Genomic DNA, 13,807 nt, shown 5'->3' with positions numbered 1-13,807 from the left:
AGCAATATCCAATAATGTCAGCAGTGCCTGACACTGTATAACATCAATAAATATTCATCTGAACAACAAATAGACTTAAAATATCATAAATCAAAACATAAAACATAATACAAAGGGATTTTAGAAAGAAATATAATTTTTAAAATTATTTTTATTGGAAAGTCAGATTTTTTACAAAGAGAAGGAGACAGAAAGATCTTGTATCAGCTGGTTCACTCCCCAAATGGCTGCAATAACTGGAGCTGAGCCAATCCAAAGCCATAGCAAGAACCCTCATCAGTTGCAGGGTCACAAGGCTTTGGCCTATCCTCCACTGTTTTCCCAAACCATAAGCAGGGAGCTGGATGGGAAATGGAGCAGCTAGGACATGAATCAGCACCCACATGAGATGCCAGCAGTTGCAGGCTAAGGAATAGCCAGTCAAGCCAGAAACATTAATTTAATGGGAACAAAATTATGCCAAATGGTAAGAGTCATAAATCTGAAGCCATGTACATGGGATAGAAGCAGCGACTGATAACAAAGGTGAACACTGCTCCAGTCCATCTCAAACAAACCACATGGAGATTGCGCTGAAGGACTTGATGAGTGTCCTGGTTGCACGGGAGACGCAGCAGTTAAAGCAGGAATGTGCAGGCCACACAGAGTGACAGCCACTAACCATGTGACTCCAGAGGAGAAAGAGCAGGTGTAGAGGGAGAGAGTACTGTAAGGCATGGCAGAAGCTGATGAGGATGGCAACAGAGCTGTGTGATGTGGTCCTCAAAGGATACCCCAGAGCAGGAAGCAGCTCTTTGAGGGGGCTGAGACAGAGACAGATGAAGCTTGTAGCTTCAAGTTCCCATATTCCTGAAGGCGCCTCTCTCAGAACTGATGTAGAGAAATGCGGGCCATTCTGGACTGACCACCTTGCTCAGTGTGGCTTTTCTATTGCAGCTATTCCCGCTGCTTGCACTTGTGAGCAGAGTGGTCAGAAGGCAAAGACCAGTGTATTAGCGGAAGCACTGAGGGCTGGAGGATGCTCACATCCATTGGCTACTCAGCAGTCACTTGAGCTTGACAGCTGTGCACGCAAGTGCTGTAGCAAAGCATATGGTAGTATTTATTGTAATATATTTTGATATAAAACATGGTCTTACTGTTTTTTCTTCACTGGTTTCCGTGCAAAATTTATTCTTTAAACAATTTATTGTTTTAAAGCAATATGTTACTGTGTCATCAATATGAACGTACTATTTCAGATGTGGAAAATAGGAAACTAAAGACAATTGAGTATGAACTACTGTGATAGGGAACACTGGAAAAAATATAAATGTCCAACACAAAACAAAAAGACACACATATCTATAATTTCAAAAAATAAAGACATAGGAAATGGCTACAAGCAGAAAATAAAGCAAAGCAAAAAGAAGTAAAGCCAATTCACACAAGCAACCTATATGAAAAGCTTTCGAATTGTGCTTCCTACAACTCAGTGTGCCATACCTGACCAGAATCCCCTGTGCAGTACTCAGTAATATCACAGCCATTCACAGCATCTCGGCATTCATAACCACGTGGTTGAAACTGAAAATCAAATATTAGATTAGAAACTGCAAATCAAATATAAATATCAGAAGCTGAAATCATTAACGTTTCAAATTAAACTCATAGTATTCTTATAACCATCAAGTCATTTTTATGAAACTAAGTTTGGCTTAAGACAAAATAGCAAAATACCATATTATAAACAATTAAGATCTTTCCAAAGGTTTAATACACATACCCAACACTTCCTAACTCACCTACTAGATTGAGTATTAATCTTGCTCTCTCTAAATATGTAATTTCAGTGAATTCATCTGAATCAGTAATGCCCATGCACACACAAGACAGTTTTCTTGTCTTAAGTAGCGATGGGAAAGAGATGAGGGAAGCCCATTAGCTTCAAGCAACTTAATCTGAAAGGGGACATGAAGCCAATGTAAACTATACTGGAATCTTCCAGAACACTATGATGTGTAGTATCTTTTGATACAAAAAAAATAAATCCAAGATCATGCCATAAGTCATATTAGAGGATTCATAAAGAGCAAAAAGGAAGATTAAAAAATGACTTTTCAAAAATAACTGGAGGCCACATAGGTAACTGTGAAGACATACACACAAACTGTGTGTATATATACAAATATAAATGCAAACAATTACTTCCTCACCTATGTTTCTTGTCTATAGAGGAGACCAAAAAAGCTATAAAAGACAGGTATTTGGCATAGCCTTGAAGCTGCCACTTGGGACCCTTACATCCCATTATCAAAGACTTGAGTTTACATCCTGGTTCCATTCCTAATCCTAGTTTCCAGCTAATCCATGTCCTGGAGGCAGCAGATGAAGGCTACAGAAGTTAGGGCCCTTTTGCGTGGCAGACTTGTATTGAGTTTCCAGCTCCCAGGCATTAGGAGAGTGAACCAGTAGGGTGAGAGCTCCCTCTTTCTTGCTCACTCCCTCTTCTGCTTTTCCCTTTCTCACCTCCCTCCAAAATTAGAATGAAAAAAAAGGCAAAGGCAGCTGTTTGGGACCTCTTGGGATGCCCAGATCCCATATCAGGGTGTCTGGTTTCACAAGCCTGCTTCCTTTGTACTCCGGTGCCCTGAGAGGCAGCTAGTGATGCTCCAAGTCCTCGGGCTCCTAGCTGTGGCCTGGGCTAGCCCTAGCTGTTGGGAGCAATTGGGGAGTGAGCTCGAAGATGGAAGACCCCTCTCTCTCACTGTCTTTCAAATAAACACAATATTTTTCTTCAAGACAACTGGAGAGATGTGGGTACTACTTTTCAGGCTCTGTTTAAATTAGGGCAAATTTTGAAGAAAACTGTAAGTAGGTCATACTTAAAAGATCACAGCTTCTACTTAACAATTTAATTTAGCTTTCAATTGTGTTAGTAGGGCAACTGTCTGCTTTATTTTGGAAGACACATTAGTTATTTTCTTAAGGATGCATTGGAGGATTCAATGGTCAATACTGAATAATAATAAAGTCAGATGTTGTGGCTCACTGAATTTGGGTAGATTTATTGACTACATAAAGCTGCTAGGCAAATATTCACAGTGTAACCAACAAACCCAGTGAGATCAATGGGCACCCTGAGATATTTTGGGTAATCTGTCAATTAAAAGAAATATGCAAGTGTCAGGAAACTCACAAGACATGAGGTATTGTTACAGCAGGGTCCATCACTGCAGTGTGCTCCGTTGGAAAGAGAGCATTTCTTACAGCACAAGCCATAGCATTCCTAGGGAAACCGAAAAAACTTACTGCTACTTCTCCAACATTCTCTCCTCATGAGACTCTATATAATGAGCAGATCTATATAATCACAAGCAAACATTTTAGGGAATCATCATTTTGAAACACGATAGATTCCCACCTGTTGTAATTTTCCAACCAGATATGATCTTCTATGATAGAGCTCCTCCACCAAGAACTGTGCTGATTTCAAGTCAGACAAAGCACCCCTGGCTAGCTTCCCCATGCTGTTAATACCCAAACTAGCTTTATCACAACAAAAACAATACACAACACAGGGAAAATGTTTCATGATTTGGAACAAGCTGTTCAAGCTAAATACAATGCCATGAAATTTTAGGAGGCAAGGGATCTGATTAAAAGGCTGTTTTAGGATTTTTCAGACAAGGCCATCAGGATTTGACTAATACTAATGTGTTTGAGCTGTGATTAAACACTAATCTGGGAGATTGGAAAGGAATGCAGTGAAACCACAATGAATAATATCACGAACTTACCACTAACGCTACTCTAGTTAGCTCTGGGAAAGAGCTGTACTGAACATGGAGAAGGTCTCTTATACCTACCACATGGAAACCACAATCACATTCCTCCCCAGCTTCTACATATCCGTTTCCACATTCTGTGGGCTCAAACAGCTGAAAGAGATTAGGAATGGGGAGGCAAAACATTTTAATTTAAAGCAGAAGCACATCAAACAGATCACATTCATAGCCATACAATTAACATCATGTGTTCCTGTGCTGTGATCCATTGTTACAGCATCTTATCAATGATCTCTCTGCTCACTTATGAATAACATTTCTAAAAGAATAATATCTCTTGGAAGAATCTCTAGTGGTGGGTCCTGGAGATGACCTCCAATATCAGAGCTACTCCTTATGGAGATAAGCTGTCAACAAGAATAGATCACTTTTCATAGTTGTTAATGGAACTAAAACGCACTGCTAATAAGGCTCACAATATATAATTTGCTAATTTGTCTCAAAGCAGGTGAGAAAACATAGAAGTGGTCAAGAAAAGGTAATGCCAAATGCGAAATTTACAAATAAAGCAAGTGCAAGCAAATTTAGGGCAAAAATGGTCCTAGAAATCCAAGCCATAGTTCTGATTGGTAAAATATCTACTCTGCCTGAAGTATATTAACTAAGAGCGCAAACACATTCATGGTTGCACAGAAATCTCTCAGTCATTTCTAAAACAATGGAAGAGTAAAATTTCTAGAATAGTCCACCTCACTGACAACACAAACTCTCTTGCCAGATAAATTCTACTATAAGCCAACAACTGAAGCCAGTTGTTTGTTGAGGGGAAACAAGTCTCCCCCATCACACAGAGCTGGAGTTCCCTGGGTATGATCATCACTCTAGGATGAAGAAGAAAAGAGCACATTTCAACCCCACTATCACAGCCATGAACACTGGAAAGAGATTCCGCCCCATTAGCTGTATACACTCCCAAGGAAGGATGATCTTCCACTGAGTTCATCTTAGAAAGACCTGATTTCCTTCCAATTCCAGAAAGTCACAGCTATTGTAAGAAGCAAAGAAGGTTCCAGACAACTTGGGTGGGACTCTCTGTGGGATAGTTCAAAATCCCAGTGACAGGCTCTGTGGGATTTTGAGGCACAGGCAAGAGGACAAGGGAAAAGGGAAACGCACAAGACAAGACCTGTATGAAGACTCCCATCCTGTCACCGTTAGGATACATCCTCATCCTGAGACAGCTCATTGTCAAACCAGATGAAAACTATGGCACACTGCTACCACGTACATGTGGTGAGTGGCTCCCAGACTTGCCGGAGCCTCCGGTGGCTACCCTCTTTTGGGGTGAGTCCTGGGGGTCTGTGTAGCGGGTTTGTGCCTCCCCTACTGCTCGCCATGCGGCTGGAGCTGGGGGGAGGAGCCAGGAGGGGCGGGACTGGGACCTAAGGAGTTAAACCTCCGGTAGCCACCTTGCTGCTGGGGGCCTTGGGATGGCCGTGCCTCAAGCCTGGAACACACGTGCCTGCTACCATGTACATGTGGTGAGCGGCTCCCGGGCGGCCATTGCGCCATTTGGCGCCAGGCTCCGCCTGCTGGCCGCCCGGTCGGGGAGTTCCGGAATTTCGGTTCTTTGATATGCTGCTTGGGTAGCTCCATCCTGAACCTACAGTACTTTGGGGACGTGAATGAGTCCTAAAGATTCTCAATGGCAGTAAATCTTCCTCTGAAAAACCTGTAATCACTTCATAATGCAGATTACCGAACACCAGTTCATTCAAGAGCCAAAATCTGGACTTGTCCAGCAAGATGTCCCCAGTGCCCAACAGGATGAGTGATCAGCAGAGGGGTCACAGTTGGCAGGACCATGACACTAACTGGCATTCGAGAACCATACCCGGGGTAGAATTTGTCGGGGATGTGTGGGCCAAACTCCGTGGGAATTCTGACCCCACTGGATGGCTTAGGAGGACTGGTGGAGACAAGGCAGGAGGTGCAACAGGCTGTGGGATGTGCTGAGCTGACCCAGAGCAACCACTGGCATGCTTAACACTGGCTGGGAACTGGCCTGGTGGGGGAGCTAGGGGGAGGCCCTGGCTGGGTTGAGTTTCCCACTAAGGGGCACAGGAGCTGGAAGAGGGCTGAGCTCTGGTCGGGTCACAGTTGTAGTCTCAATTGGCACAAGTGTGGACTGGGACAAGACGCACCGAGCTGGGTTAAACCGCAGCACAGTTTGGTGTTCTGGGGGACCAGGGTAGATGTGGGATGGACTCGGCCAGGTTTCAACCCCAACTGAGCCATATATGAGCTATATGTGGGTATGGACGAGCCGTGGCTGGGCTGAAACTTCCAATAGCAGGAACCAAAATGGGTTGAAGACCAGTTAAGAAAGGCTGCTGCTCCTGCTGGGGCAAGAAATGGAATGAGCGGTGCTGGCCCATGGACCGGCTGGTATGCGTGAAACCTGACACCAGGAGGGGGTCTGATGGAGGAACCTGAACAGTTCCTCTGACAGAACACTGACCCTACAAATAAGCGCAGGAAGCATGGAGGTAAACAACCCAGAAGAGGCTTTGGAAAGTGTGCCACTGGCATACATTTGGCTCAGGTTGGGGGCGGACCAAGCTGAGTCAGTTCACGTCATCCACTGGCAAGTCCGAGCGCTGGAGCTGGATGGGAGGCGGACCAGGTTCAGTTGTGATAAAAACAGTACACAACACAAAATGCCAAGGCGAGGCTGCCTGTGCCGGTTAGGAACGCAGCATCCAACCAGCACACTTCCCACTGGTTTAGGTGAGGGTCGAGTGTGTGATGGGCAGAGCCAGGATGGACTGAAATACTCATTGGTTCCGGTGGAGGTTGGGGCTGAGAATAGAACCAACCCAGCAGTTGCAACCACCAGCTGATCGGGGTGATGGACTGTGGTGGGCACTGTGCTTACTAGTACATATAGGAACCTGGTCTGGGAACACCTCAAAGTTTCTTTGGGGATCCCCTCAATCAAAATGGAGGAATCAGAACATTAACCAAGAAAAGATGGAAGATGGAGTAGATCAACCAACCACCTCAGCTATATGTTGGCAGCGAAATACTGGACAAGGGGAGACTCTATGATGGACTTTGTCAATCAGTGGACTCTGCACCAGCCTCATTGTACCTGGATTATTGCTGATGGTATGTTGGAGCTTTTAATTGATCGGGATAATACTCTGCTGGCTCTGCCTTCAGACCAGAGAGGGTCTCCCTAAGAAGCTGTTGAACTTGACTGGACAATAGGATGCTGGACTCTATGTTTGGTATATGCTTGCAATGAGGGAATCCCAACTGAACTTGAGCTGTGGTTATGCAACAAGGTGGAGGAATCCACCATGGGGGAGGGTTTGGGGAGGGGTGGGGAGAATCCCAGTACCTATGAAACTGTGTCACGTAATACAATGTAATTAATGAATAAATTAATTTTAAAAAAAAGAAAACTATGGCACACACCCACTAGCATACATTTGGCATGGGTTGGGGACAGACCAGGCTGAACCAGTTTACATCACCCGCTAGTGAATCCGAGCACTAGAACAGAGTATGGGTCGAGCCAGGTTTGGTTGCGACAAAAATCAGTGCACATTATGGAATGCCAAGATGAGGTGACCTGTACCGGATGTGGCCACAGTGCCCAACAGCACACGTGAGAACCAGACAGGGAGGGGGTGGAGCCGGCAGGGGGAATGTGGGGGAGCTTCCCTGCTGGACAGCTACTCCCACTGGAGAACGTGAGCTGGGATGGAGGCAGACCAGACTAGGTAGGGCTACAACACCTGTGTGCCTCATATGCACTAGATCAGGAAAAAGCCGGGCTGGGCTGATTGGTCCTACTGGTGTAAGCAAAAATGAGAGTGGGTGAGGGTTGGTTGGGCTTTACGGCAGCAACAGTTGGCAGAAGCTGGCACTGGGGGCTAATTCTGTCAAGTTAAACTGCAGAACCACCTGGAGAGTGCATATTCTGGGAGTGGGAGTGGCCGAGAAGGGTTACCACTCCCATGGGAGGGTACAAAAACCAGAACGGGGCAGAGGTGGCTAGAGAGAAGGGCACCCAACAGCATGTGTGTGGGCTGGATAGTGGAGCTGGTTGGGTTGAACTAGGCTTCAATGCCCATTGACATGTATGAGAGTTGAATGGGATGTGGGACAGACTGGACTAGTCTGCTGCACATACTAGCAAGCACGGGAAACCAGGGTAGGGGGCAGCCTGGTAGGGGTTATTGTGGGTCACTCCGACTAGCCTGCAGCTCCCGCTGGTTGATGTGACGGCTGAATATGTGCTGAGCAGAATCAGGCTGGACTGCAACACCCATTGGTTCCAATGGAAGACAGGGCTGGAAACAAAACTGACCCAGCAATTGCAACCACCAGCTGATTGGGGCGATGGACTGTGCCAGGCCCTGTACTTGCTAGTACATACAAGAACCTGGTCTAAGACTGTGAAGAGAAGGAGGGACCGAGGAAAAGGTCTTCCGTCAGTTGCCAATATTGTGGTTACAACTCCAGCATCCCACATAAATCCCACATAAATCCCACAGCCTTTGCTGTTCTACCTTTGATCCAGTTCCCTATTAATACACATGGACTGCAGCCTAAGATGGTCCCAAGTTCTTGGGCCCCTGCTAACATCTGGAAGGCTCAAAGGGAACTCCAGGCTCCTGACACTGGCCTGCTCCAGATCGATAAGCAGATACAAGATCTCTCTCTGTCTTTTCTCTATCTGTAACTCTGCATTTCAAATAAATAAATCTTTTAAATTTTTTTTAAAAAAAGAACCTGGTCTGGGTTCACCTCAAAGTTTCTTTAGGAATCCCTCCAATTGAACTTCTGGACTCAGATCCCTAACCATGAAAAGTCAGAGGATAGAATAAATCAATCAACTACCCCAGTCATACGTTGGCAGTGAAAAACGGGGCAAACGGAAACTCTAAGATGGACTATGTCAATCAGTGGATTCCGCAGCGACCTCATCGTGCTTGGAACGGTGAGACTGGCAACAATTCATAACTATTGAACTATCAAAACCACTTGAGCAAGACCCTCAGAGCATGCTCCACATCAGGGACCTGGGATGGGTGGGAGACTGGGTGGGGCTTCTCCCTTTACCTCCCCCTTTACCCCAGATACAGGAAAAAAATGCGTGGAAATGATAGTCTTACCCACTTTCTTGTAGCCCTTGAACCTTTGTGCCCTAATTATGTAAAGATTGTCAAAAATAAAATAAAATAAATAAATAAAAAAAGAAAACTATGGCAGACAGAATCTCAAGTCACAAGAAACGTGAAGATAACACACCACATGTGTACATGCAGATATTAATTCACTAAAAACACTTGGGAAAAAAAGCCATGTCTTTCATATTTACATAGAAACTACTTCCCTGGAATCCTGAGGTTTTTTTTTTTAAGCCATTGTAATTTGTATGTAGTATTATATAAATGATTTTGTACTCACTAAATTTTCAAATAGAAGATGTGAGTTAATTTAATGTAGTTTCCAAGTTATTGGAATACTTTCTTCCTAACTACAGGGAACTTCAGAAATCCAGTGATGGTTTCCTAGGCATACTCAGACACCTGCATCTCCAAACAAGACAAGGCTGTTTTCTCAGGGATGAAACTGATAACTAGGTGGAAAACTGCCATGTACACAGAATAAGCTAAATACATTATAATTTAAAATTCCAACAGCTCATTAGTTCATTACTACTTATTTCACCCATTTAAACACTTCCAAGCTTGTAGATTTCTATTGCAGAGGGAAGAATCTCTATGCCTACAAATCTATATTGTGGAAAACAATAAATAAGAACACTAAAATTAAATTTAAAATAAAGAATGATAAAATGTTTTAAAAACTAGGAAAAAATTCCTGTATTACCAGATTATAACTACATAAAATAGACATACCAAGGGACAACATCTAAAAGGAAAAGAAGAAAATGAAACTTACTGTGTGGTTGGTAGTAGAATTATGGCACATTTTTAAAATGTATTTTACATATATGCATATATATGAGAGCCAATGAAATTTTCAAAATTAAAAAAATCAACATCTTGAAAGGCATTCTGCCTACTTTAATGATGCAAGGTCATTTTAACAGTCCACTTTATTTTTCAGTAGCCTTACCAAGATTTTTTACAAAGATATTAGGCAGCAAATTCATGTCCCCCGACTATAGCAGTATCACTTAATTATGGCTATGGAATAAATTATTCTGTCAGTTATCCACGTAAGTCACTATTTTTTTAAAAAAAGGTTAACATTATTTCACTGTTCTCTCAATCTGCAGAGTATGAAACATTTTTAAATTGCAATGAACTAATTATGTTTGATTTATGAAATAGCACTATTAAATAAGATAGGAAATTCACCATGTTCAAATTTCCATATCATGTGCCAATTACCAATAATCCTATGTTTCTGCCTGTTGAGTAACATCCATTCCCAAAACTGTGTGACACCACAGATATATCCAAATGCTTTACAGCAAGTAAATTTGAGAATTCTGGCTTTGCTGGATTTTAGAAAGCATTTACAACATTTTATGTCAGTCTCAACAGGCCTGGGGCACACCCTAGAACTAAATACATTTATATTTCTGCAGCAAAACTTATGAATATTTATGCTATGAGTAATGAAGATACGTAGTTTAGAACAAGTTTTACTGTTAAATGTATTTTCTTTTTTTTTTTTTTAAGATTTTATTATTATTGGAAAGCCGGATATATAGAGAGGAGGAGAGACAGAGAGGAAGATCTTCCATCCGATGTTTCAGTCCCCAAGTGAGCCGCAACGGGCCGGTATGCACCAATCCGAAGCCGGGAACCAGGAACCTCTTCCGGGTCTCCCACATGGGTGTAGGGTCCCAAAGCTTTGGGCCATCCTCGACTGCCTTCCCAGGCCACAAGCAGGGAGCTGGATGGGAAGTGGAGCTGCCGGGATTAGAACCGGAGCCCATATAGGATCCCGGGGCATTCAAGGTGAGGACTTTAGCCACTAGGCCACACCGCCGGACCCATGTTAAATGTATTTTCTTAAAATTCACTTTAAAAACCTAGAAACTTGGCTTTTCACTTAAAATTTTGTGGATAAGGGACTGTGACATTGTGTATGCAAATTTTTGTAAGATGCCAGCTAACAAGATGAACCTCCTCAGGTAAAGAGATTTTGCATAGAAATACATGTATGTATTTATGGCACTCACGTTATGCAAAGGATCGGTTTTTTTAGCTAGCTTTATTGGTAATGCTTAATGCCACGTCCATGCCCACGCCCACGCCCAAACCACTGGTAAGAATGTGGAGAAAAGTGTACCCTTCTACACTGATGGTGAGAATATAAGCTATTACAACCACTATGGGGAACAGTATGGAGATTCCTTTAAAAATTAAAAAAGATCTATCATATGACTCAGCTATATCACTGCTGGGTATATATGCGAAAAAACTAAGAGATACCTATAACCCATGTTCCAAAGCACCAGTTATTATAGTGAGGATATGGAGGCAAACTAGATGTCTTCTGATAGAATGATGGCTGAAGAAAATGTATATATTCTCAATAGAATACTGTTCTGATATAAAAAGAGTGAAGTACTAAGATTTTTCAGAAACATGGCTGGAATTGGAGATCTTCAAGATATTTATTTATTTATATTTTTAATTTTATGGTACAATTCTGTAGGGTTTGTGGTTTCCCCACCCCTTCCCCCCCAAGCCCTCCCACTGACTGATTTTCCCCATATAATTGCAATAGTATACCCCCTCATAAGCAGTCATAAGCCCATCATTCTTTTATTGAAGATTTTTAAGACAGACACAGAAAAGCATATGCCATACTTTCCCATAATCTATAGAAGTTAAAAGAAACCAATCTGATCTTAGAACATTGACTATTAGAGTTTGGGAAAGGTGGTGGAGGATAGAGGTAGGCTGTGTAGTGAGTATCAAAACACAGACAGATAGAAGTGGCAAGTGCTAAGCCTCCAGTGAGGTGTGGTGCAGTAACTGTAGTTCACAACAATGCGTTACATACTGTGAAAAGGATTGGAAGAGAGGGACTAGCAGGCTCCCAACAACAAGATTAGCAAGTAGAAAAGCTAGCCACCTGGTCTTACCGGCTTACCCTCTGTGTATCTGTTTAAATATTCCCCCACAAAAAATGTAGAAATATTACCTCTTGTTCAAAAAGAATTTTGAATATTTTTAGACAAAAATTAGATTCCTAAAAAGAATGTCAAACAGAAACAGAATTTCATCAAATAAATGGGCGACAGTTACATGTAAGTGATTCAAGCAGTTCATGAAAAATGGAATAAAAACTTGTTGCAGTACCAAAAATGTCTGAGATTATATGCATAATTATTTTATAGTACACATTTTCATGAAGTTTTGGAAAACTCTTACATTCTATGTTAGCCTTAACTCCTGTCTCTAAGCAGCAGGATGAAAACCCTGAAATGACAATGTCGAAAGTATTCTAATGAAGGGGTTTTGCTTTGGGAAGGGGTGGACCTGGGGAATGCACAAGCCAGAGACACTCAACACTCAACCTACCTACAGCTTTGTCATTCGTTTAAGCAAGATTCCGTCTTCAACACAGGAAGGCCTTGTGTAACCAAACCTTTCCCTGATTTATAAGAAACCCTCTTTCCAAGGCAGGTGCACTTAGAAGTGTTTCAACGTTAAATAACGGGGAAGCAATTACACTTCCCAAGTTACTAACCTTTGTTGGCCTGTTGAAAAGACAGGCTCCACCCCCTCTCAGTAAAAAGTCTCTATATTCCAAAATGCTGCATTTCGAAAATTTTCGGGAATGGGATACCCTGAGGAAACAGAGAAATCAATCATGTAAATAATTTGCCAAAAGCAGTCATCAGAGAAGAAAATTAAAGCCCCTGAATTGGAGCAGAGCTCACACTGGATTCAAACAGATCTACACAATTATTAACAAAGCATTTGTGTCCAAATTGTCAAATAATTCTGCATAATAGAATTTATAAAAAGTAGAAATTCAAAGCAAATCACAGTATTAGGGGTTAGGCTACAACCTCTGTAATAGGTAAGCCCTCTCAAGCCCTGGCTTAACAGTTTTTTTTATTATTATTATTAAAGACAAAACATCTTCACCTAGGCTATGCAAAGCTAGGCATTATTTTTCATAGTACACATTTTTTTCATGAAGTTTTTGATGCTTCATCATGGATTTTACAAATTTTTTACCATACTGATCTTTTAAATTCTATTTTCTGTGAACTTGAGGAGGTACCCCATATATATACACATATGTCCTTCATATGTATGTACATATACTCTGAGAGCAGAATTACTGTGACTGGCCGGGGACAGCAGTTTCTTATTCTCAATTTTCATTACCACTTGATGATAATCATAATTAAGCAAGAACACAAACTGAGTCTTTCTGTAATTTACTTCACTACATTAATCTCTCTGTCAGCACACAGGTTGATATTATACACAGCGTCAAGGATCAATTTAATTGTATACAGTGATTATTCAGGAATATTTATAACAGTACTTGTTTTGAGAATGACAAAACGTTTCTGGGATAGAATCCTGGTTTTATGCAGTTTGACGGATAAGGACGGCTTTCAGGAGCAGGTGAAACCTGCTCATGTTGACAAGGATCTCTTACCAAAACCATACAGAAATGTGTACTAAAAAGAATACATATCAACTTTAGTTTTATTATATCCTATGAGTAGTTAGTCCAAAGACTCAACTAAAAATTAGGAGTTTAACAGACAAAACACTTCTCCTTACAGAAATCAATGGTATTACATTCCTACAGTATTTCTGTAAAAAGTGTGTATACAGCATTAAGTACTAATCCAAGGAACAATAGTAAGGGGACCATGGAAGCTAAGACTTTCAAGCTTTTACTGCACTTCTAGAAATGTATTCTAAGGCGGGGCAGATGATGGCTGAGTCTGGCAAACCCTCACAGGCATGTTCCTCTTCTCGACACAAGCTAGGGTCCTGGGAGAA

General features: G+C 42.0%; 1 protein-coding gene across 2 annotated transcripts in view; it reads right to left on the bottom strand.

Annotated features, from left to right (window-relative positions):
- Positions 1–13,807, bottom strand: part of ADAM23 (ADAM metallopeptidase domain 23) — a 164,706-nt gene that overhangs the window by 33,682 nt on the left and 117,217 nt on the right. For both annotated transcript variants that reach the window (XM_004576899.4, XM_058664904.1), the window contains exons 15-18: positions 12,525–12,624; positions 3,849–3,920; positions 3,179–3,268; positions 1,486–1,566 (exon numbers count right to left, since the gene is read on the bottom strand). In XM_004576899.4, the coding sequence (XP_004576956.3) occupies positions 1,486–1,566; positions 3,179–3,268; positions 3,849–3,920; positions 12,525–12,624 (343 nt within the window). The remainder of the gene's footprint in view (positions 1–1,485; positions 1,567–3,178; positions 3,269–3,848; positions 3,921–12,524; positions 12,625–13,807) is intronic.

Source organism: Ochotona princeps, chromosome 5 (genome assembly GCF_030435755.1).
Source record: "Ochotona princeps isolate mOchPri1 chromosome 5, mOchPri1.hap1, whole genome shotgun sequence".
In the NCBI taxonomy this organism is placed as follows: Eukaryota; Metazoa; Chordata; class Mammalia; order Lagomorpha; family Ochotonidae; genus Ochotona; species Ochotona princeps.
This window is presented reverse-complemented; position numbering and strand designations above follow the sequence as displayed.